The following is a 23,191-nucleotide window of genomic DNA, read 5'->3' as shown; positions in this document are numbered from 1 at the left end:
ACACTGTGACATTGCTGTGGTCAGCTTCTAGGCATGGCTGTGACTCTTAATGTGTTAAGATGTTTGTATTGTAGAGAAGCTGTGGACAGCTCCGGAGCTGTTGATATACGATAGACATCCACCGGAGGGAACCACAAAGGGCGACGTGTATAGCTTTGGCATCATTCTGCAGGAGATCGCCTTGAGAAATGGACCTTTCTATGTTGAGGGCATGGACCTAAGTCCAAAAGGTAAGTCGAGGTTTTACATAAGGATACTGCTGGAGAGCAGTGTAACATCTTTGAGTTACAGTCTGTATGTTTAAGCATAACTTCTGAGAATTTCTAACATGTGGGATGGTGTTTTGCCTAATTAACTTTTAGTTTTGTTTTAATTTACTTTATAAAGACAATTAAATATGGAATGTCCGTCATGCTGTTTCAGTTACATTATTTATATGCCCAGTAAAATATATCTGTATGCATAGTCCTTTATGTAACGATTTACCAGTCTATAAATGTATCTTTAAAAGTATCTACACAATCTATGTGTGTGTGTTTCGTGTGTGTGTGTGTGCGCGCGCACGACGAGTGTGTGTGCGTGTGCTCTTGGGAAAATCTGTTTTAACTTACTGAATTTATATGTTCCTAACAGAAAACGTAGCCACATTAACATAGCCCCGTATTCCTGTCCTGTGATTCCTAATGACAGAGATTGTTCAGAAAGTGCGTAACGGCCAGAAGCCCTACTTCAGGCCCAGCACTGACAACACCCTCCACTCCGAGGAGCTTACTGTACTGATGGATAGCTGCTGGTCCGAGGACCCCGCCGAGAGGCCCGACTTTAGCCACATCAAGATCTACATGATGAAGCTCAACAAGTGAGTCCCAAAGTAGATGTACAGTAGGTGCCAGTGGAGATGACAGGTGAAGGCACAGAAAGACTCCAACTAGAAAGACTCCAATATCAGGCAGTCTGTATATGTGTGGATGGTTCACTTGAAAGTCATATGGATCAAAGCTTTTGCCAAACAAATGCACACAGATGTGAAAGTAGGTGTTTTAATTGGCTATGTTGTAACCCCCCTGGTGTCCTGAGGGCACAGCGGTGCCAATCATAGACTAGAGATTCGCTAATCTATATTCCTCGTCACTCACTCATTCAAACCAAATTGTGAATAGTTATCCGTGTGTGGTGGCTGAATCCTGTCTCCTTACATGTAAATGAGATCAAAGGAGTGAGGATGTACTGAACCCAGAGCTATGTTCTTCAACCTGACTTTTTTTATTTACTTATTTTTATTGAAAGGAAAAACATTAGAAACAGTTACTTAAGAAAAATCGTATGAGAAACAAATACAAATTAATATAAAATAGCATACTGGGTCACAGGAAGTTCTTGGAGGCTCCCGAGTATGACAGCAGGAGTTCCCAGACTGAGAGAAATTTGCCAGAGCCTGTTATCGTAAATTACATTTTCTCCAACTGTAAAAATAGTATTACATCTTGTAGCCATTGTGCTGCTGTGGGAAGAGTGTTTGAATTCCAATGTAGAATGTGCCTAGGGGCCAATAAAGATACAAATGCTATTATGTTGAGCTGCTTTCTTGTCAAATTAGTATCTTCAGCAGGGACACCAAATATAGCAATTGTAGCACTTGGTTTTAAACTCACACCGAGAGCTACGTATATATATAGTGTATCAATATATATCAAATATAGTGGACCAGTATCCTGACAATTTGTGACATGACCAGAACATATGTGTCAAGCCAACCACATTGACCTGACATCTAACACATCTGTCATCTACATTTGGATGGAATGAGGCTATCTTAGCTCTTTCTCCCAACCAGTAACTCAAGCATAAGCAGTGAGTAAGCATGAGCTGTACAACCTTTCATAGCAAAAGGACCTTCCAAAAGTGAGTCAATGGGGGACTTTTCAGGGAGATTAGGAAAGTGTGGGTTATGGCTTTTAGCAAACTTGGAAGTAATGAAGTAAATCAGTCTGTTGAAGGTTATATTTAGAACTCAAATCAGTAAAGCCAACAAAATCATATCAACATAAAGTTCACTAAATTTTAAGATACTTTTTCTCTGCCACACACATTAAAGGCCTCATCATACTTGGCCGGCCAAAAGTTATGATTACAACACAGTGGGGTCTGACTCAGAAGCATTTATTTCCTGTTATTATGCTGTCTAAATTGAATCCATATTCTGAGAGTAGAATAACAACTGGAATAGACAGGCAGGCTTGATGTGATTAGAGCATGAAGGGATGTTGTTTTGCATGATCTAGACTCCAATTCACACCAGTCTGTATCTGGAGATTGCACCCAATATGCCATTTTAGGAATGTTCGCTGAAAAACCTCTTTAGACCCTCTTAGCTTTCAGCTTCATCACCAAGAACCTTTTAAAATACAATATATAAACAATACAATACAATGTATTTAAAATACCTAAATAAAAATGCAACCTTTAAAAGGTTTAATCTGTGAGGACATCAAGAAGATACGCTGTTTCTTAGATTGCTACTCTTGTTAGAGCAGTTATGTACAGTGCAGGTGTTGTCAAAGTCCCTCAAAACATTCCAAAGAAAAGTCAGTTTGCTGTTTAAATTTACGTATTTGCATGTTATGTGGCCACCCTATTGTCAGATACAAAACACAGACATTGAGAGGATATGACAAAAGGAGGAACATATACCATCTCTGGTTGAGACATTGAGAAGAATATCTGTCGTAAACACAAGGCCTTCCATCTCTTAAGAGGGGACTGCTTTTCTATATGTTTGTCCATACATATGCATAATGTTTATCCATAATATTAAGCTAATTAAGAGAAGATCAGAAGGTAATTTTGTAGAGCATCTTCCTTGATGGTGAAGTGATTCTGCTTGACTAGAATATATAGGAAAGGTCCATTTGAAACCGATATATTCTCAACAGAAAATGGTTGAATCATTTGAATAAAACATTCTTGGTTTTGAATACAAACTAAGCTTTAACCTTTGAAGAGTAGAATCTGTTCAGACAACTTTGATGTGCAGTTCCTGACTGATTTTGTCTTTATGATATTATTAGTACATACATAAAAATAACCTGCATGCCGTTTCACATTTTTCTCCCTGTTTGTGGATAGTGATTTTTATGGATTTGTTCCAACTGTTCAATTCATATACAGTTCTCATATTCTTTTAAGCACTTTTTGTATGAACAGCAGTCCTTGTCTGACAGACAGCTCTCACAAAGAAACAGGGAGGATTTTGCACAGGGTGCATTTCAATCAGTTGAATGACAGCACAGCTACAATACCCACCTATCATAAGGAGCAATGCCTGTCAGCCACACCTAATGCAATGCTAACTGGCATCCCACTGACAAGCTGCTTCCAAATATACCACTGAAGAAACACATGGTTGATGTTCTCATATGAATGGTGGAGCCTTGGAGCCTTCATGCCCCCCCTGTCTCTATCTGTTTACACCTGTATGTATGTGCACTATTGCAGGTGTTTGGCCTAATGAAAACGAAACTATTTTTGAATAAGGAACAAAATTACGTGTAATACAATATACAGTTTACTCATAACATATTTACATTCATTGAAAATATAGGCCATGAAAACAGAGCTCCCACGCTAATGTGGTAGGGTCTCCGTCATCATTACATAAATGCATGTTGGCGGTGTGCGCGAGGGAGGATCTGGGAAGTCTGGGTGTGCGCTAGCTGAGCTGGCAGGTCCAGGGATCGTGGGATCCTCAGTAGGATCCTCCGTGTTTTCTGTGTCGTCCCGGAGTTATGCGAATTTGAACTTGAAAGTGAACTAACTACAGCAGTCGTGTCACAGCTCCCATCGGGTCAAACCTTTTCATCCCACGTAATGGCGCCGAGCCATCCATCACTAAAACCAATTTCACTGATGTGGAAGAAGCTGTCGCACTTTAGCCGGGCTGTGCCGTAGTTCATCATCCTTGCTGTGCTGGGCATGAATGCTAACCTTCGACGTTGCCATGGCTTTGAGTCAGAGATGTGGGTTTTTCACAAGGTCAGCTTCAAAGCGGCAGTAATTGTTCATGTTTCCCCTTCTCTTCGGAGCGTGTTAGAGTTCTGATCAGTGCTGCTGCTTTTCGGAACATGTGGGATGGTGATTTGTCGACCGTAGGAAGATCTGAAATTCCACACAGTTTTAGTGTGTGATGGTGACTCACTCAGACAAAAAATAAAAAAAGATGAGAGCTGTTTTTTTAACCTTTGCTAGAACATCCAGCTATTTTCCTTTTCTGGAAATCTGAAAATACTTGAAATTAGTGTTTCAAAAAGTGCACTCTGATGGAATATAAATTATACCATATATTGAAGATTCAGTCTTAGGTTTGATCAGTCAGGATTCAGGTTTATTCTTGAAGAATGGCGGCCGACCACTGTGAGACAGAGACTGAGGATCCATCCTCCCTCACAGAACTTCACCTCAGTATATCTGACTTATTCCTTGAGGAACAGTGTTAAATACACTGATATCTAAGGGGTGTTACCGTCTATTCAAATGGGCCATGCATGCAGGGTTCTTTGTCTCGACCTGGGGGGGAAGGTGAGAGTCTAATATCACACCTCACTCCCCAGGTCAGCCCAAAGTATATTCACCAAGGAAAGTTTACATGCTAGTTAAATCCAAATAAAAGTAACAATTATAACTAGGTATAATATCATTGAATTATTGACTATGGCATATTCTTATGACTTATGCCGGTCCCTTCAACTCTAACAAACAAGACCCCTTCTCTTGTTCCAGAAAAACACTGAAAGCAAAAGTTCTTTGTTGAACAAGAAAAGTTTCCTCAGCGCATAACTTTTTTTCAGGGATGATGAATATTCTTCTAAAGACAAGCTTGTGGGCATTTTTTTGGAAAAGAGTATGGCATTCAGTGTTCAGAGTTCATGTGTTAATGATCATACGGTCATTTGTGTGTTGCAGAGAAGGAAGCACGAGTATTCTCAACAACCTGCTCTCCAGAATGGAGCAGTATGCCAACAACCTGGAGAACCTGGTGGAGGAGCGAACGCAGGCATACCTGGAGGAGAAGCGAAAAGCCGAGAATCTCCTTTATCAGATCTTGCCACAGTAAGATCCTTCTCCGCATGATTCACCCTGGAAAGTTTTCCCAAGTCCAACTATCACAGAGTTGAAACCCTCCTGTCATCCTGCTTGCAATATAAGCTTGATTTTAATATTTGATTGCAAACGACTGTTGTTTTTTTTTTTATATATGTTGCGTTTGAAAAGAACAAAGAGCAAAACCAGATGAAAATAACAGGGAGATTCATTACTGAGCTTCACAAGGAGGGTAGAATAGCATTTGAAGCTGTCTGGCAGCAGAGAAATGACACTAGACAAGAAAATGTTCCCTATCTGTTGCTAATTTATTCGCCCATTGTCTGCCTAAATGATTTCCGTTGCGCAGAAGAAAAGCCTTGAGAGGCAGTGCAGATGATGTTTCCCAGGCTAAGATGTTCAGTTTCTTAAACAGGAACGGTTCCGATAATAACACTGCAATACAGAGATCAGCTATTTTTTGTTTAAGTAGGCTCTTTTGGTGGTTTGGCATGTGCTGTTAAGACCTCCCTGAAGCTACTGATATTATTGGGTCTCACCCTTTTGTCTGTGAATAGATTTTTATGTGTGCTTTAAAAGTTTCCTGCTAATTTAGCATCCTGCTCTCATCAATGCACATGCAAATAATACCAATTTGCATGAGCCCTGGGTTTGACTCTAAATGGGATTCAGCTTCTATTAATTACAGAGAATGGTCTGCGCATTTTTTGATATGACAAACAACACAGCGAGAGCCTAATTGACTGCCTCACATGATGTTTCTGGTGTGAATCCACTCGAGTCTGCGGTTCACCCCTGGCTTCAGGCCTCTCATTTTTGTCTCCCCGCAGTTCGGTGGCAGAACAGCTGAAGCGGGGAGAGACGGTCCAAGCCGAAGCCTTCGACAGTGTAACCATCTACTTCAGTGATATCGTTGGCTTCACATCAATGTCAGCAGAAAGCACACCACTACAGGTAGGACACGGCGCGCCGCGCCAGCCAACGTTTCGTCCATCAATTTTTACCAAAGACACAAAAGAGAGCCTTATCCCTGAGCACGCTGTTTGACCAGTCTGGTCAAATTTTTGCCACAAAAAGCCACTTTAAGGCAAATTCCTCACAGATATTTGTTACACCGACCTTATTAAAAGAAAAAAAATTTTATTTTGGCGGTGTAGATAATGTGTATTTTTTTGCTTAAACAGTATGTGCATTCACCCAGGAGTAAAGCTGATTTTACTGTTTCATTGTAGTTCAAACAAAATGGCGCCTCTGGGGACTGCAGTGTCTCTCCCCAAATAGCCTGGTGCTTTTAATGAACGGAGCGATTCTGGAATGAGTTTGATATTTTCAGTTTCAAGAGTTCAGTGTCATCTTGCAGAGAGCCCTCGATATGCAGAAACTCTCTCTCTCTCTCTCTCTCTCGCTCTCTCTCTCTCTCTCTCTCTCTCTCTCGTTCTCCTTCTCTTTCTCTCTCTTTCTCACCAACACAGTACGCTTATGTAATGCAGATGTCCAAATTCTAGATAGCGCTTGTTGTCAGGAAAACAACTGCTCTTTCTCACTTTGACGCAGAAGTGACTCACTGGAGGCAAGCATGTTATTTTTTTCCCTTCCTTCCTCGATTTCAATCCTAAAAATATACCAGTGTTCCTACGAGCCTCGAACGCCCTCTTGTCTCTTGTGCGCCTGGTCGCGATGAAAGGTGATTTCACCTTTTGAGGAAGAGGGCGGAACACGAGTGTGTTGCCCCAAAATGGCCTTGTATTCTCACCAGTCACTCCTGTCCTTAAAGGTGCTCTTATATCTACCAGAGGTTGCGACCGGAGCCAAGAATACCATCAGCGCAATCTGTTATGGAGGAAACTCATAAATCACATTTAAAAATGAAACATAAGGCTAAAAGATGATTTATTTATGCTGTTCAGCCATTACTTCAAAAACATATGTAGTCTATTGATGTTTACCAGTAGGGCCATTGGAATCAAACCCACAGACGGAGAGCTATGTGGGGAATAATGCCATAGAATGTGTCATTATTCTTGAACCTCAAGCAGGCAGTGCAGGACATAGAATGCATCCTCTGTATTCCATTCTGTCCACTAGAGTTGGTGTTATTGTCCTTATTGCACTAAAAAATCACTTCCATACTCCACATTCCAGATAATTGTTGAATAGACAGACGGAAGGTCACTCAATTCACAAAACTGTGTGTCATCGTTCAATATTAATGTTGCTGCATTGATCAGCTCTCATTTGGTCTGTATGCTAAATCAAGTCAAGTTGTGTTTAAATGATTACCTTTAAGGGAGCGTTGTCATGGTTGTCCTGACAGTACAAAAGTCACAGAATCAATCAGTTATGTTTAGAAATACCACGATAAATCTCTCTCAACTCCAACAAATGTCTCAATTACTTTTGCTGTAACTCAGTTTAGAGACCTTTTTGTTGTTCTGAGTCTATTGTCATTGTTTTAGTTCATTGTCTTCATTTTTAACCAGTCCTTATGTACTGCTCAGTGAGGACTGTTTCTGGGAAGTCATCCAAAGAAGGGGGAGACAGAAAATATTCTAATTTGGACCAAGCGCTGGGACTTCATGCACTTAACACATTGCAGGAGTCTCTCAGCAGACCTCAATGGAAGATGCCAGGCGCTCTAGACACATTGAAAATATTGCACACTCCTTCCAAACGCTCATATGCTCAGACAAGGCACGCACTAACATTTTAAACATGCTCCTTAACGCAGAGTGTAACTGCTGCCAATACACTGAATTGTCCTGATGTTCAACATTTGAACGGAACTGCCCATTTTGATATAAGCAAGGAATTATAGACTGATGAAAGACAAATACTTTTACAAATCACTGTTTCGTGAAGAGTGTATACCCTATGTATTTGTAATGGCTTTCACACTTATTATCAAACCTCAACTGAATAATTTATCGAATAGCGTGTTATGTAAAGTTATGTAAACACGTGTTATATTTTTCCTGTTGTTTTCTCCTACAGGTTGTGACATTACTGAATGACCTGTACACATGTTTTGATGCTATCATCGATAACTTTGATGTGTACAAGGTGAGTCACTATGTGTTTAAGCTATCTCCTCACACACACAGCGCCACTTCTTGACATTTAACAGTCACTTTCATCAGCAAAGTGGGTCTTTGTTATGTGCTATTCACTGAGCCAACATATGCCCTGAGTGAGATAAGTTGATATAATTATATTATTTATTATATGTTGTATAATTATATAGTCATTAAGGAATAACACATGGTAATGCTACTCTAAAGAAAATGAGTTCTGTTTATGAATATGCTGTGCTACTGCATCCTCATAATGAGCTGAGGAATGAAGACTGTGTCAAAATGAGTTAAATCAATAATAATCAGTAAAAGTATATTTATTTGCACATTATACTGTGTTCTCGATGCACTCATGAAAACCTTGTTGAAGATCTCATGTCGTGTTAGGGATGGCATGTGCCCTGTCAACCTGATCAGTGACCAGATTTCTGCCTTTACCCCTCCAGGTGGAGACGATCGGGGATGCATACATGGTGGTGTCAGGGCTGCCAGTCAGAAACTGCAAGCTTCATGCTCGAGAGATTGCCAGCATGTCATTAGCCCTCCTGGAGCAGGTGAGGACGTTCAAGATCCGACACCGGCCCAACGACCAGCTGCGGCTGAGGATAGGCATCCACACGGGTAAGGGCGCCGCGTCGTGCCAGCTATTTGTGGATACCAGGATGGTTAAATGCCAGATGACTCACCTGTTGGCTTGTGCTGTCGTCTTTTTAACCTCCCTGTTACACGTTTCTTCTGAGGGAATATTTTCATCTGCTGCTCTCACTCACTCTCTCCCTCTGGTATGGTAGATGGTCCCTTTTTCCAGGGTGTAGCAATCACATTGTGAAATAATTGGAGTCTAAACCCATTGATAATTAAATTAGCTGTTTGAAATGCTGTGTGGGCTTAGATTACAGTCCTTGTAGAAATGAGGTTCTGCTCAAGGTTTCTTCCTGTTAAAAGGGAGTTTTTTTCCTTGCCCAAGTCGCCTTAGTGTTTGCTCTAGGGGGTTCAGGCTCTGGGCTCTGTAAAGCGTCTAGAGACAATTTCAATTGTTACTGGCACTATATTAATACAATAAAATGTAGCTTAATTTAAATCTACAATATCTGTTGAGGCTCAATACCACGTACATTTAAAGAACATTTAAGTGTATTTGAGCAATATCTGTTGAGGCTCAACACCACATACATTTAAACTACTCACTTTTGGGGTTGGGGCAGATAGTGTAGATGTGTGTCCTTGCCAACAGCTCAGTTATCTCAGCCTCAGTTGTATACCTTTCCTCTGAGAGCTTTCACACCAGCATCTGACACCTCAACAATCAGACAGAAACTCCACTTAAAACTTCAGCTGTTCTCCACTGTTTCACAAGACCAACGTTCCCCAAAGCCTTCTGTACTTAACGCCTTTCAGTCTCTGTCACGGTTTGCTGATGTTGACAGCCGAGCCTGTGAAATCCCTGTTTAGTCCACACTCACTTGAATGAATAGCAGTGCTGGATCTGATTGGAAAGTGTTTCTTTAGATGTGTGTCAGCTATTGTATATGTAAAGAGATGCTGCTAGAGGCTTATAATGAGCTTACATTGGGAATGTGTCTATTGTTCTCCGTTAAGTTCCCTCGCCTGTCAGATTTTTGAGTTGTTGTAAGAGGGCTTAACGGCTGCAGCTCGTCCCGAGGGTCTCATTTACCTCCTGTTTCCAGACTCACTCTCTTTCTTTCTCTCTCTCTCTCTCTCTCTCTCACACACACTCTCTGTCTTTCTCGCTCTGTAGGACCTGTCTGTGCTGGCGTGGTGGGCCTGAAAATGCCGAGGTATTGTTTATTTGGAGACACTGTCAACACGGCGTCTCGGATGGAGTCAACGGGGGAAGGTTGGTGTTACTGCGCTTGGCTGTCAGAATGTCAGGGTGGCGCAGTTGTGCTCCCTGGCAAAGTTATAAAAAGATGAAATGTGTTCTCAGGACAAGAAGAAGACCTTCTACTACCAGCACTAAAGTAGAGATTCTTCTTGTCACCACAATGTTTACTTCATAATTTGTAACGTCATCCTGAAATTTATAAAACCTCAAATTTAAAAGCCCATTGAAAAAATTATGTTCAAACCAGACATGATTTCCCTGGGGTGCTATATATGTACATAAAACAATCTGTCTCTGCAAGGTTCCCAAATCGCCTGATATGTGGTTTATGGGTTGAGTATTATCATTAGATTCTGTTCCCTGTGAACTCACAGCCTCAGGATGCACACAAAACACCATATAATTACAACCATGCTTTCATTTATTTAGTCATTCTTGATTGATGGACGGTTGTCTTTATGGTAGTGTTATTGCTAACAGAAATAATTCTTCAAGATGAGAGAATATCATATCACACAACACTCACTCGACGCCTCCACTCGCTGTATTTGTGACAGCTATTGATAAAATCCCCCCCCCCCCCCCCCCCCCCTGAAACCTGCCCAGTGTTTGCCACGCGTCTGTGGTCTAGTCGAGTGTAGAATCATGCGTGAGACCATCCCTCTCCTCCCTAGGACCGCCGCCATGTCATTCAAACCCGCCCAGATCACAACGGATCGACTTACACGCCGGCTTCCTGTTTTGGGCTTTCATGTACTTAATAGCGATTAATAATTAACTACAGCCATGCCTTCCCCGCTCTCCCTGGTGGTGGCTGAATCCTCACCATCTGCTGGGGGATCCACTTCATATGGCTTCCAGAAAGTGAGAATTATCTGGAGGGGTCAGTGTTAGTCATAGCATACTTCAGCAAAGATGTTTTCAGTTTGTGGAGCAGTGATTGGCCATATGGAAGATCATAATTCACTGCCATGGGTCAGTCAATATATAGCTGTAATGGGTCATGTGCATGCCTGGTAGGGGGTGTGTTTTGTGAATGAGGCTTTTGTCATGAAGACAGTGCACTTAGGTGATTGTCTTGTTGGTATTTATTGATGTGTGTGTGTGTGTGTGTGTGTGTGCGTGTGTGTGTGTGTGTGTGTGTGCCTGCACGTATTCCACAGCCTTAAGAATACACCTCTCCTCAGCTACCAAAGAGGTGCTGGATGAATTTGGTTATTTCGACTTGCAGTTACGAGGTGACGTGGAGATGAAGGTAAGTCAGCATGCCACTCGTTTATCTACGTAACCAACGTGAATGTCCCCTCTGGGGGCGGTGAGGACATTTCGGAGAGACAATGTTACAGCGTCCTCCCCCCCACATTCGCAATCAATTCACTCCCCTTCCACTGATTGCTCTGAACTGTGTCTTTGTTTTGTTTCCCTGAGTCAGATGAAATAACAGGCTACCATCCCACATCCCACATCTAAGAATGTCCTGTGGTGTTTTTCATTGCGCTTTTCTTAGCGCCTCATATTACACAATGCGTACCTCATAAACAGTGCACGAGGACCCATAGAGTTGCTGATTCTGGATCAGATGTGGCCAGGCCCAGCACCGATCCAGAACAGGGCCAAACCTCAGTGATCTGGAGATTGAATTCCTTTGTAGACTGGAGATCAGGCACCTAGTGTGCCTATAACGCTCTGCCACAGATGATTGATTAGCTCTAAGATGACCAGTCAATGCCATTGTCATTTATAGCAAGCGCAACCTCCACCCCCTTTCCCTGTTGATTACTCTTAGCACTGAGGATGCAGAGTGCTCATCAATGCTTTTATTGATTGCTTCCCTCTTGTCCCTTTCCAGGGCAAAGGCAAAATGAGAACGTATTGGCTTCTGGGGGAAAAGACAGATGTCTATGTTATCTGAGACGCCGTGCTGATGAGCAGGAAAATCGGCTGACTGCCGTGGATGAGGAGCCAGCATTCAGTCCCCCACACACACACCTCCCCCCAGCCCTCTCACAGTCGGGAACAGGAGGTTTTCCTCTGTTTAAATCAACAGAGATTTTTAAAAACTAAAGACCTTTGGAGAGAGGTGATTCCAGGTATATTTAATTACCTGCTTAATTGCAAATAAAAATAAAACTCAAAGAAAAAAAAACATGGTATAGAAGCAAAACCGATTTAAAAAAACACTATTTTAAAGACATTTTTATGAAGAAACTTTGTGTCTTGACAAAGGAGTACTTTTCAGAAATGAACCCTTATTTTTTGTGCTTTCTATATTCTGATTTGTATCATGTGTTTGGAATTCAGTAAGCATATACTTGGTGTTTCCATCCTGCATAGTTGGAGAGAGAGAGCAGAGAGCACAGTGTCATAGTGTGAATGTTTTTGTCAATTCAAAGGTACAAGTGAAGTTCCACAGTGGCACTATACACAGATATTTGTATATATGTATAATCAACACATTGTAAGATATTTTTGTTCAATAAACTGAATCAAATGTTCTCTCTGTGTGGTTCATTTTGTGTATTATAACAGTACTCCCTTAATGAGCTGGCAAGCTTTTCTAATGTAAAAGGTGTTTTCAGTGAGCAGTCACATTTTGGTGAGTTTCTCTCTATGCTGTATACAGTCCCTTGACTTTTTTCACATTTAGGAGCTTGCCATATCTCCGGCGCTAATCAGAATGTAATGTGCTTCTCCTGGCTGTCATTTGCATTTAACTGTCAGACACTGGGAGGAGGAAGACAAAAATGTTTAGTTCTTTGAGAGACTACAAATTGCTAGAGGAAAAAATATGATGATGATGAAGCTATATATTGCATTTTAAGTTGATTTTTAAAGGTTAAAGCACCTGGAATTCATGCGGCTTAATGATCTAAGTTGGGAATATGAAAATGTTTCTAGTTTTTTTTATAACAAAACTAGAAAAAAATGTATATTCATAAAATGTGTTGCTCTATGTTATTTTTGATCTAATTACTGTTTAGATATAAGTTAGTAATAATAATTTCTCAGAGAGAAAAATCACCTATATTATATAATTTGGTCCCTATTACTGAATATTGTGAATCTGTTCGTTTTCACCCTTAAATATGTGTAGGCTTCAACACACCCCTTATTATACACAGCCTGGTGAAAGACAGTGATATATGTGACATCTATATGTACCCTTGCCTTGAAAAGCCTGTATAGATTGTGTGGCACTAATGGTCACAAGCGTGCAGCATGAATGAATGAAGCTCATTAGTCCATCTGTTCCTCTGGTTTTTGTTGTCGACAGGCATCTTAGGTTTCCATTACACATATACTGTAGGCTACGTGTGCCTCTTTGTGTGGTCACACTGTAGGCCTAATGAGCGGGTGTACATGTATTTCAGCATTTTCCAAGATACTGTTAAGTGTGTGTCTCTATGTTGGTGGGTATGTTTGAGTGTGTCCATGTGCATGTACAACATGCCTTATGTCTGCATTTGCTTAGTGATAGTGGAGCTCATCTTCCCAGCTGCGCAGCTTCCCTCCTCCGCGATTCTAATTACAACCCACTGTGTGTGCTGTCGCTGTGGAAGCTGCTGTTCCCAAGAGGTCAGTGAGCTCTGTGTGGTGGCATTGCCAGTGACGCGGTTACACTGAAAGTGGCTCCTCGACGAAACAACGCAGCAAAATTTTAAACAGCTAACGCCTGGACATATTTTGTGTTATTAACATTATGTCACCAGACAAGATCTGCTTGTACCTGCTGGGTTTTTTACTTCAATGGTTAAAATAGTTAGTCTACACACATCATGGAGGCAGTGGCGGAATCAGCCAAAGAAAAAACTTGGAAAGAGTTAATTTTCCCCTAAACTATAGCCTACTTTCAAAACTTCTTACGAACGTCTTGTGAAAACCCTTATGATATAGGCTAACCTTTAAAACCCGATAATTCTACTTGTTAGGAATCAAGACAATTGGTAAGCATTTCATACTCAATTCGTGCTGTTTTTGTCTTATTCTATAAGATGATGCTAGTTGCATTAATGTAGTCTAAAAATGACTTGTTGCCATAGCTACCCAGCTAATCCCCGTCGAAGCACACGAGGATAGAGAGCGCAGTAGAGAGGCTGACTGACAGACAGGCACAGCCACCGACATCCATGCATCAGTCGATTTGTCATTAGCGCGGCTAAGCCTTTCTTCTGACAGCGAACAGGCGAAGTGCCTGATGTTTCTATCCAAGACGAAGGGAGTTTTCGTCCTCTCTTCAAGCACAAAAGACAGAGTGAATTCAATTCGCATTAGCTACCGGAGTGGTGGGGATAGTCATGTATTTTATTCTATCTGTAACAACCAGAGGTTTATAACTGGCTTATTTGGTGAAAAGCAGAACACACCAACAAACTGAATATAGGGCAAAACTCAAAACATACCCTTGATATGTGAGGCGGTGAGACTATTGGACAGCGGAAGTTGTTCCTCTTTACTAAGTCTCATTAACTCACTAATTCAGATTTTGTCCAACTATTTTCTTGAAGCTTCACAAGTACACTTAGGTGCCAACAACACCAAGATCATCAGGGATCTATCTGATAAAATCTGTACTGTCACTTGGAGAAATGTGTTAGTTGATAAATTATTATTTTGATGCTGTATGTGTAGAACCATATATCATGGAGGTATTATATGGAATCATATTTCATGAATACAGAATATGTTTTCCCCCTTAACCCTCAGAAAAAAAGCTTTGCTGTTGTTTTGACACTCATTGTTTGTCTGGGCCAGGATGTAATTGGACAGGGTTAGGGTTAACAGTTCACATTAATCTCACCAGCTGTTTTATTTAGAGACCTTAATTATTACCAGTTGATAGAGAAATCATGGCTGCTTTGTGTTGGTGTAATTCTAGTCTGACGTTTTTAGAGTCTTGTTAGTGCCTTATATTTAAAAAGCACCATGTGAAGGCTGCCATATTTCCCTTTCAATGAAATGACAAACAGCTTAACTGTCCCACTTCAAGCATATATTTGGACTGATTTGGACTTTGTACAGTTTAGTCTTTCAGCCTTGTTTCATATTATCTGTATTACATCTCATGACAAACTGTTAATCACAATGTCTAGCTTCAAAACCCATGTAAGCATGGAAGACTTAGACTCCTATTAAAATGTACCACAGATCTTAGGCAGTTGTTAGGAATATCATACCATGAATTTAGTTGGCCATTTATGCACACAATATGAATGCTTATAATTGATACTGCCAGCTAAATAAATATAAACGATGAAGTTTAATGGCCTCATGAAAATGCTCTTTCAGTACATTTCATTATGATCAAAACTGTAAAATAAAAGTAAAATGGCATCACAGGAAAAATATGAAAAGGAACTGTGCACATGAATGAATGAGTTTTAAATGTCTATAGCATAGGACTATCCAGCTGTTCACTGATAGGTGTGCTAAAGGAGGCGTTCTTCCTGAATGGAGTGTCTTTGTTCCTGACAGCAGTGACACCCTGTGAGGGAAGAGAAAGTGTGAACATGTTTACATTACAGTTACATTACAGCAATACAATACAATACAACACAATATAATATAATATAATATAATATAATACAATACAATACAACACAATGCAATATAATACAATACAATACAATATAATAAGGTGAGAGGTAACAGAAGAGATAAACACAGAAGGAAGAGAGGGAAGAGTCGATCGTTTGGGTAAGCAGTGTAGAGCCATTTCTTGTTTCTAAGCAACTAAACACAGAGGTGATCATTTTACCATGCAGAGACAGCCAAGTCGTTCATTTCATGTCTATCATAAAGCTAGTGGGCATGTTAAGTTCATGTTTGCATTATAAAGCTCCCATAACCTACTATTGATTAAACATACTGTTGATGTTAGTGAGTCATGCTGTATTGCACAGTGAGTTGATCCATGTTGAGCTCATTATGCACTCTCAATACCATATACTATGCACATTGCTCATTAAATTAATAATATACGTTCCCAATTCTGATGATTCAGACTCATTGCAATGTACATGTATAAGGAATGTTAGTAGAAGAGAATACACTGGCCTAGAGTCCCTAAAACAAGGTAAATTAAGATAAAACGACATTTAGCTTCACCCTTTCTGGAGCTGATAGCTTGAAACACACACACAAAAGCCTAGACTATTTCCACTTTCCCATTCTGTTTGCTGGGGCTCCAACAGGTCGTCCTGTTATGACAGGTGATGTGAACCTAGTATCCATGCATTCATTCAAACCAGTCATTTCAATCAATCGATGCTAATTGGTGTAAATCGAAGTGACAAAACAAGAGAAATAGTCAACACAGTTTTATGCTGTTTAGGAATATACTTTAATCATTACGTGCAGAAATACTAATACCACCATAGCTTAAAAATATGTCTAATATTTAACTGCACCATAACAGACTGTGTCTGAGAAAGTTCATATTAATTTAATTTGTCTCGTTTAGAATGTAACCGAATGGACAACAGGAAATATTAAGGGAGATTATATCCATCTGATTTAATTAAATTTGACATGGAAGTGAATTGTTGTGGCGGGAAGACTAATTATATTTTACAATGGTGGCCAATTGTCAAACATGTGGCAACTCGCTTTACAAACAGCACACACTGGATCAACAGTCAAGCGTTAATACAGACTAATAAGCACACATTCATCTCAAATTGGACTTCAATGAAATGGTTTTCAGAAGACGGGCCAAACGCAATAAGCCACTGCAGCCTTTTGCATGGTCCAGAAGTTGCATGTCACGCTGAGAGAGGCTTTTAAAAAAGCATTGTCATCAGTGCTCTGGAGTTTTTATGGAGGGCTGGGAATGTGGGAGGTCTATAAATGAGATATAATGTGATTTCCTTTGTTGCAGTCAAGCCTCTGTGTGAACGCAAAGCCTAAATGCCGAAACCACTTGAATCGATTATGCTCCTGAAAACAGCATGTCCTACTTATCACAAGTGATTTCACTGTGACTAGGTCAATAATACGGTTGTGGAATGGTTGCACACTAACCGGAGCACGGTGGCAGTTTTCACTCCAGAATGTGATGGCTTGATCAGTTCTGTAGTCATATTCCTGAAAAGAGGAGAACAAGATACAGTATTAGGAATCAGTGAATAGCCAACTGGTCCATCCCTGCCAGGTTGCCAGCATAACAAAAAGGTATTTATTATTATTAAACTAAAAACCACAGTAGTATTACTCAGTCTAAATGACATGCCCACAATATAACAAAGTGATATATCTTTGTGTTGAAACTCAAAATGCCTAAATGTGCAGTGGACAGGATATCGAATATGTTAAATAACATGCAACTCACAGGAGGACCCAGTTATGGGCACAGCAACTGACCTGGGATGGGGTCGGGGTGACACACCTAAAGCCCTCAACGGAGAAGTCTGCTTGGGTTGTGGAGCAGAACTCAGTGGCTAATGGCCCCGGGTTGAGCTCTGTCTGGACTTCCTCGCTGTGGGATGATGTTGTTTTATAACATTGAAATTGTGACATTTAGACAACTTTGATGAATGTGAGCTAATGTCTAATAGAGTCAGTTAAGAGAGTACTGGGGCTTCTTATGTAAACACAAACAGCGAATTAATACACAAAACAAATATAAAAAAGCAAATGACACAAAAGTACTCTCTAGACAGCTTTAGGGATAACTCAGGTTTGATGCCACAAATTCGTGTCATCTCTCTCAGGGAAGAGGAAACGTGTGGTTTGGTGAGCCATCGAGCGTCCCTTCAAGCCCTCTAATTGAAGATGTAAGAAGCCACCAGACTGCTCAAATTCAGAGAATCATTTCAATCAAAGCTTTCTCTTCAAATAGGGCCCTTGCTTTTAACAACAGAAACACACTTCAAAAGCTTCTATGAATCATGAGGGTGTTAGAAAGACAGGATTTGCACCAGTGGGGTACGTTTTTTTCAATGACACAGTAATATTGAATTACATTTTTAGAGTTTGTTAAAGTCTTCTTATTTATTCAACCATTTTTTCATTTAAATATGTGTAATTCAGCCAAAACCACTGTTAAAATGCGGGCTGCATTTGAGTGGACAGACTAGTTGCGATTAGACTTTGTACTTGGCATGAATAAAAGTCTATTTGGGATCTTCTGACTACGGCCTGCTGAAAAATATTATAACACTTGCTTGGGATCATAGGCATATTGTTGAGCCTACCACATTTTCACAAAGATCAAGTTGACAGCACTTACTGAAAAGCTTTAATTACTATGAAACTACCAAGGACTTATATTACATCATTTTCTACCCACTCTTTCCTCTCAGACAAAGACCGAGGGAAGCTTTAAAGCTTAAAACCCTCTGATTCTCAAATGACTCTGAGGTCAGCCTTCTTATTTAGACACAGACTGTTTAAAGACTTGTGTTGTCTTTGATTTTTGATTTATTTTTTTTACCTTATTTTCTTATAGAGGTGTTTCTCCAGAAGCTCTCCCCGCAAACCTATAAGCATACAGTGAACAAACATATCAGCAGATTCCTCCACTTGGATGTGCCATCACCCTATTATGCCCATTGGTCATTGTCACCATGCTCATACATCATAGTATACAGTAATAGCCTACTAGGCCTATACAATAAGTAGCCTACAGCACTGTACATTACGGTTAAGGTAACATAAGTACATAATCTGAATTTAATGCAATTTAGGAATCAGTGTTCAGGAGCATCAATTCTACAGTGAATTCTACAAAGTCAATCAGGTTTTAAACTTGTGTCAGAGCATCTACCCTTAGGCTACTTGTATGAGCACCTAATGACCATAGAGAAGTCAGCACATAGCCTACCCTTCTGTCTTACTCCAGGGCCCTTTGGAGGAGTGTAGGAGGATTGAATAGTGCTAATCCCTTGAACTTTAGCCGTCATGTCCAGAGCCAGAATTCCCCTATGTCCGTTTTTCGGGATGCGTGTTCTGGGCATGGAGTTGTCAAGCAGTGCAGTGGCTCGCTAACAAAGGTAAAAGATAATCGAAAGGGTGAAAATAGTGCGGTCTGTTGGTTAGGTAATATAAAGAAGGCTGTTGCTTCAAACAATCATGGTTACAAATAACCAATACCGAATCGTCATGTTTTGACTGGTTTCACTCACCTCCTCAACCCAGTTGTCCAATAGACATTTGCCAACAGATATCTCGTTATTTTCCACAGACTCATCTGGGACATTCATGTTGACGCTTATGTGAGTGAATTTTTATCTCAAACACTTCAAACACCGCGAGTTTTAGTAAATTGTCCGTCAATGTTACCATAGCAACAGTAAACATTAACATTGTGACATCACTGACCTCACCAGTGAAGCGTGAGCATCTTCTACCCTAGATTTATCCCAAGTACTTACCGTCCTCCTGTAATGTCTCTTTCAGAATAATTCTGCAACACATGCACAAAGCTAAAACTCTACTTAGCATGTAAGGATACACCATTAAGAACTAAAAGGGCTGCACAGAGATGGCATTTTTATACTGTGTGTTCAAATATTTATTGGGAAGATTTCAGGGTGAGACGTTTTCCAGCAACATTTTGATTTGTGCCTTTTTTGTTGTTTGTTGTTTATGACATATCACAACATGGCCTGACATTTTCAAACAGCCTAGGCTATAAAGATTAAGCAGCCCCTTGATGAAGTGTAAATGTCTCCTGTCACTTTTCAAGAAGCTTGGCTTTTCAGCATGGAAAATGAAAGAGTAATGAGATTACTTTCAACATTGATGCATCCTCTTCTAGCTGTGCACCAAGCTTGGCCGCCAGTGAGAACATCTTGAATCGGGTGAGAACCACTGCTACACAAATTGGATGTCAAAAGACCATTTTTCTCAGGCATTTTTAAAAACAGTTTTTGAGTTTTCGTCTCTCTGCAAGTCTACGTCCACACCCTCGTCTCCTAATCCCAAATCGCTGTACTCACATGGCACAGTTGCATGACATATCGTCACTGCGTCTGCTAAATTGACTTGACGAATCGCCCCTCGGATGCACCAGCGGGGCTTCACAAAGGGGCCAGTCACTGCGGCGGTGCCCCTGGAGAGGGCGTGTGAGGCGGAGGAGAGATGGGGAAGGCTAGCACTGATTCCAAACAGCTGTCTGAGGAGCGGAGAAGAAAGTAAAAATGTTGCTTCCTGTCTGCAGCGCTCCAGACTGGTTATTTAATGCAATCGCCAACACTGTCCTTTCTTCAAAAACCACACGGCCCACTACAGCTGCACAGCCAAACTGCTGAATGAGCCGCTGGGATTAATGAACCTCATTCCTTTTTTTCTCTCTCTCTTTTCTAAATGTGCGTGTGAGGGAGAGAAAGTGCGTGTATGGTATGTTTTTATTTTGGGGGTGTCAGGTGACACAACAATTATACAACATTCAGCCACAGGGATTAATGCACTATAACACAATTCATTCAAGTGACTACAGATATATATCATGACTACACATTTTACCCATGGACATGATTGGCTCAAATGGTTAGAGGTTTAGAACCTGTCACACAAAACAAGCCAAACCCTTCTGTGAATATGGGTCCAAACGAATTTGTAGGCTTGGGTTTGTTGGCCTCGCTGACAAGACACCCTCACTTAAATGGCAGACAATGCCCCCGGATGAGGGATGGAACCTCAGGCTGACAGGGCAAGAGAGTCTAAAAACAAGCTCACTGCAAACAGCAGAGGAGACAGCTTAATGGGAGATATTTATAAATAAGATGCACATGTGCTGCCGATTGATTAATGACGTGTGATTTCACGTTGGACGACGTCCTGGTGGTACTTACAATAAGCTCCCACAGGCCATGTTCACTCACAGGACTCATTTGTTTATGCGATAGCTCATGCTTTGTCGTGTCTGTAGGGTTACACCCAAGAGAAAGAATGACCGCTTTTATTCACACAGAAGACGTAAGACTCAAGTAACTGCATGCATTTGAACATATACAAATATATATTAAAACAAAAGGGCAGGAGAGAGGACAGCCATCATGAAACGTCTACAGGATCTATTCACAGTCTCCACTTACACTTGGATTGGATGATGATCACTCCTGTCATTGTTGGATAGACGAATTTGAACCCCAGGTCAGATGCAATACATAAAGACAGCTGTGTTGCGAGTACAGAGAGAAACTACATGTGTTTAACTCCAGACACAGCTCAAAAGCCAAACACACTGTGGTCCCACTGCAGACTGCTCTAGGACCAAAATGATGCTCTCCAGATCTTTTAAAGGTCTTTGTGAACTTCAGAATGGCACTTGTTTCACCTTGAGCTCTAATCGAGGAACATTAGCTTGCACTGTCCTCGTAGTGATGAAATGGTAGGTATACCCAGAGAAGTGAATGAAGATGTAATCATATTCTCCTTTTTTGGTTTGCTCAGAATATTTTCCCAAAATATTTTCCCAAGATCCTTTGCCCCTAGTCACACTTGCAAGAATTTCAGCTCCTACAATAGAAATAGATAAATACAAGTGAGTAAATGGCACTTTATAAGAAGCATCTGGTGACTTCAGGGGATTTTCAACAAATGCGCCCATACTTATTGTTGGCCCAGTGAGACATTAAGAAACAATACAAACCGGCAAACTTCGGCCTGAAATGGCCCGAACGTCATTGGAAGCAGACCCTGAGAAGCCAACAACGAGGGGTTTCTTGTGGAGCTTTTACTAATAAACAGAGAGTTTCACACAAGCTTAGCCTTCAGACAGCCCCAGCTAACTGGCACCGCTTACCTCCAAGCACCAGGTGAGGTCACACTACTACAAGTTTTTTTCTATTAGCAGCCAGGCTGTCCTGCTGAGATATATCATCTAAGGCCATCCTGTAAAAAGCGCTGTTTTCTTCTTCAGAATTCAGACCAAAGGAGCAGCTTATGAATTCTGAAAATGACCAAACAGCAGCTCATTAAACATTTTATGTACGTGTATTTTCACCCCTCCTCGTCTTCAACATGTATGTCTACAGTAGCACCCACAATGTGAGGAGAGACCGTTTGTAAATAACAAAAGTAGCCTATCCACAACGAGTGCAACCCCACCACCCCAGCACCCCCACCCCAGCCAAAGCACAACGCTGTTACTATTTCCCCTCACCGGACAAAAATAGCCTGGCCCATTAGACAGGGAGCAAATGTGCAAGGGCCTTTTTTTAAAATGCAACTTCTCTAACGCCCTCTGCTCCCAGGGCTTAAAACAACATTCCCTCGCCCAATATTAACAGTACGGCTTATGTGTGGTCACCAAGTCCAGTGTGACTTGGAAAGGGATCAGCCTTTCGCCGACGTGTCCTAATTAATTCTTCCGACGCTTCTCCAAAAAATATTGAGCTGCAAAGTATCTGGCACAGCATTGTAGCTCTCATGTTTTTATTCATTTCCACTCAAAGATAGAGTGGTGCTATTTTAGACATGGATGTCCGTGTCTCGCAGGACAGCAGGGACAGGGAGCAGAGCTATTTCAGTAACTTAGGTGCTAAACGGGAGGTCGGCCTTATTCACACCAAGGCCCTGTAAGAGGTGCAGGGCATAGCAGTCAGTGGTGCACAACCTGCCAGACTGAACCATTCGTGGCCCCCGTAGCATGTTTCTAAAAGATTGTACCAGGTTTTACCTACAATGCAGTTGTTTTGTAAAGGGCCATGCTGATGATATAGTCATCAACACGCAACATGCATTTCAACACGGTTGGGCGTTTGACTTTTCCTTAAAGTAAGCCTTCCTTGATAATAATAATAATAATAATGATAATAATAATAATAATAATAATAATAATAATAAAAACCTCCCTCACTCCCCTAACTCAAGCCCTGTGTCTGACACTCACTTACTCATACCGGCTCAGTCATGTGTAAGAGCTCATCTATTGGCATAAGCCACTCAAACATAAGTAGCTTTATTATGTTTTTGTCTCAGTTTCAGCACCCGCTTTTTGACACTGTCCTGTTTAATGACTGTTAGTGACCGGGCTCACAGTTATTCAGAATGAACCTTTACCCACTTCACAGAGCCCTGGATCCCCAGCTGAATATCAAACATGTTATGCTGCATGACTCAAACAGGTTCACCAAATATCTTGTTTTGCATTGATCTCCAGGTTGAATTAATCAGGATTAAAGCAGAACCCTTTTCTGACAAACACCAGATGTCCGCCATAGGTAATGTTAGT

General features: G+C 41.0%; 2 protein-coding genes across 4 annotated transcripts in view; one reads left to right on the top strand and one right to left on the bottom strand.

Moving 5' to 3' along the window:
• LOC105913097 (atrial natriuretic peptide receptor 2) overlaps nucleotides 1–12,509 on the top strand; it is a 41,978-nt gene extending 29,469 nt beyond the window's left edge. Inside the window, exons 14-22 of one of the 2 annotated variants that reach the window (XM_012842127.2) lie at nucleotides 75–230; nucleotides 691–859; nucleotides 4,960–5,106; nucleotides 5,928–6,051; nucleotides 8,089–8,157; nucleotides 8,615–8,789; nucleotides 9,928–10,026; nucleotides 11,178–11,269; nucleotides 11,864–12,509. In XM_012842127.2, the coding sequence (XP_012697581.1) occupies nucleotides 75–230; nucleotides 691–859; nucleotides 4,960–5,106; nucleotides 5,928–6,051; nucleotides 8,089–8,157; nucleotides 8,615–8,789; nucleotides 9,928–10,026; nucleotides 11,178–11,269; nucleotides 11,864–11,926 (1,094 nt within the window). In that variant the 3' untranslated portion in view covers nucleotides 11,927–12,509. Of the gene's footprint in view, nucleotides 1–59; nucleotides 231–690; nucleotides 860–4,959; nucleotides 5,107–5,927; nucleotides 6,052–8,088; nucleotides 8,158–8,614; nucleotides 8,790–9,927; nucleotides 10,027–11,177; nucleotides 11,270–11,863 lie in introns of both variants that reach the window. The other variant, XM_012842119.2, reaches the window with a different exon arrangement.
• Nucleotides 12,510–15,252: 2,743 nt separating this feature from the next.
• spag8 (sperm associated antigen 8) lies at nucleotides 15,253–20,444 on the bottom strand. 2 transcript variants are annotated; one of them, XM_031577256.1, is made up of 6 exons: nucleotides 19,745–20,444; nucleotides 18,836–18,995; nucleotides 18,446–18,491; nucleotides 17,374–17,488; nucleotides 17,035–17,097; nucleotides 15,253–15,496 (listed from the first exon to the last, which is right to left on the bottom strand). In XM_031577256.1, exons 1-6 carry the CDS (start codon nucleotides 19,802–19,804, stop codon nucleotides 15,401–15,403), a joined length of 540 nt encoding a protein of 179 aa, XP_031433116.1. In that variant the 5' UTR covers nucleotides 19,805–20,444; the 3' UTR covers nucleotides 15,253–15,400. The 2 variants fall into 2 exon arrangements, with proteins under 2 accessions (XP_031433116.1, XP_012670286.2); XM_012814832.3 differs by lacking the exon at nucleotides 19,745–20,444 and adding an exon at nucleotides 19,137–19,724.
• Nucleotides 20,445–23,191: the final 2,747 nt, after the last annotated feature.

This window comes from Clupea harengus, chromosome 12, assembly GCF_900700415.2.
Source record: "Clupea harengus chromosome 12, Ch_v2.0.2, whole genome shotgun sequence".
NCBI classification, from domain to species: Eukaryota; Metazoa; Chordata; class Actinopteri; order Clupeiformes; family Clupeidae; genus Clupea; species Clupea harengus.
This window is presented reverse-complemented; position numbering and strand designations above follow the sequence as displayed.

Excerpts from the sequence above, each read along its gene's own strand:
- spag8 (XM_012814832.3), bottom strand. The coding sequence starts at position 19,214 with ATGAATGTCCCAGATGAGTCTGTGGAAAATAACGAGATATCTGTTGGC. Across the intron at positions 18,996-19,136 it reads TGGACAACTGGGTTGAGGAG|CGAGCCACTGCACTGCTTGA; the intron begins GTGAGTGAAACC and ends TACCTTTGTTAG. Across the intron at positions 17,098-17,373 it reads TCACCCCGACCCCATCCCAG|GAATATGACTACAGAACTGA; the intron begins GTCAGTTGCTGT and ends TCCTCTTTTCAG.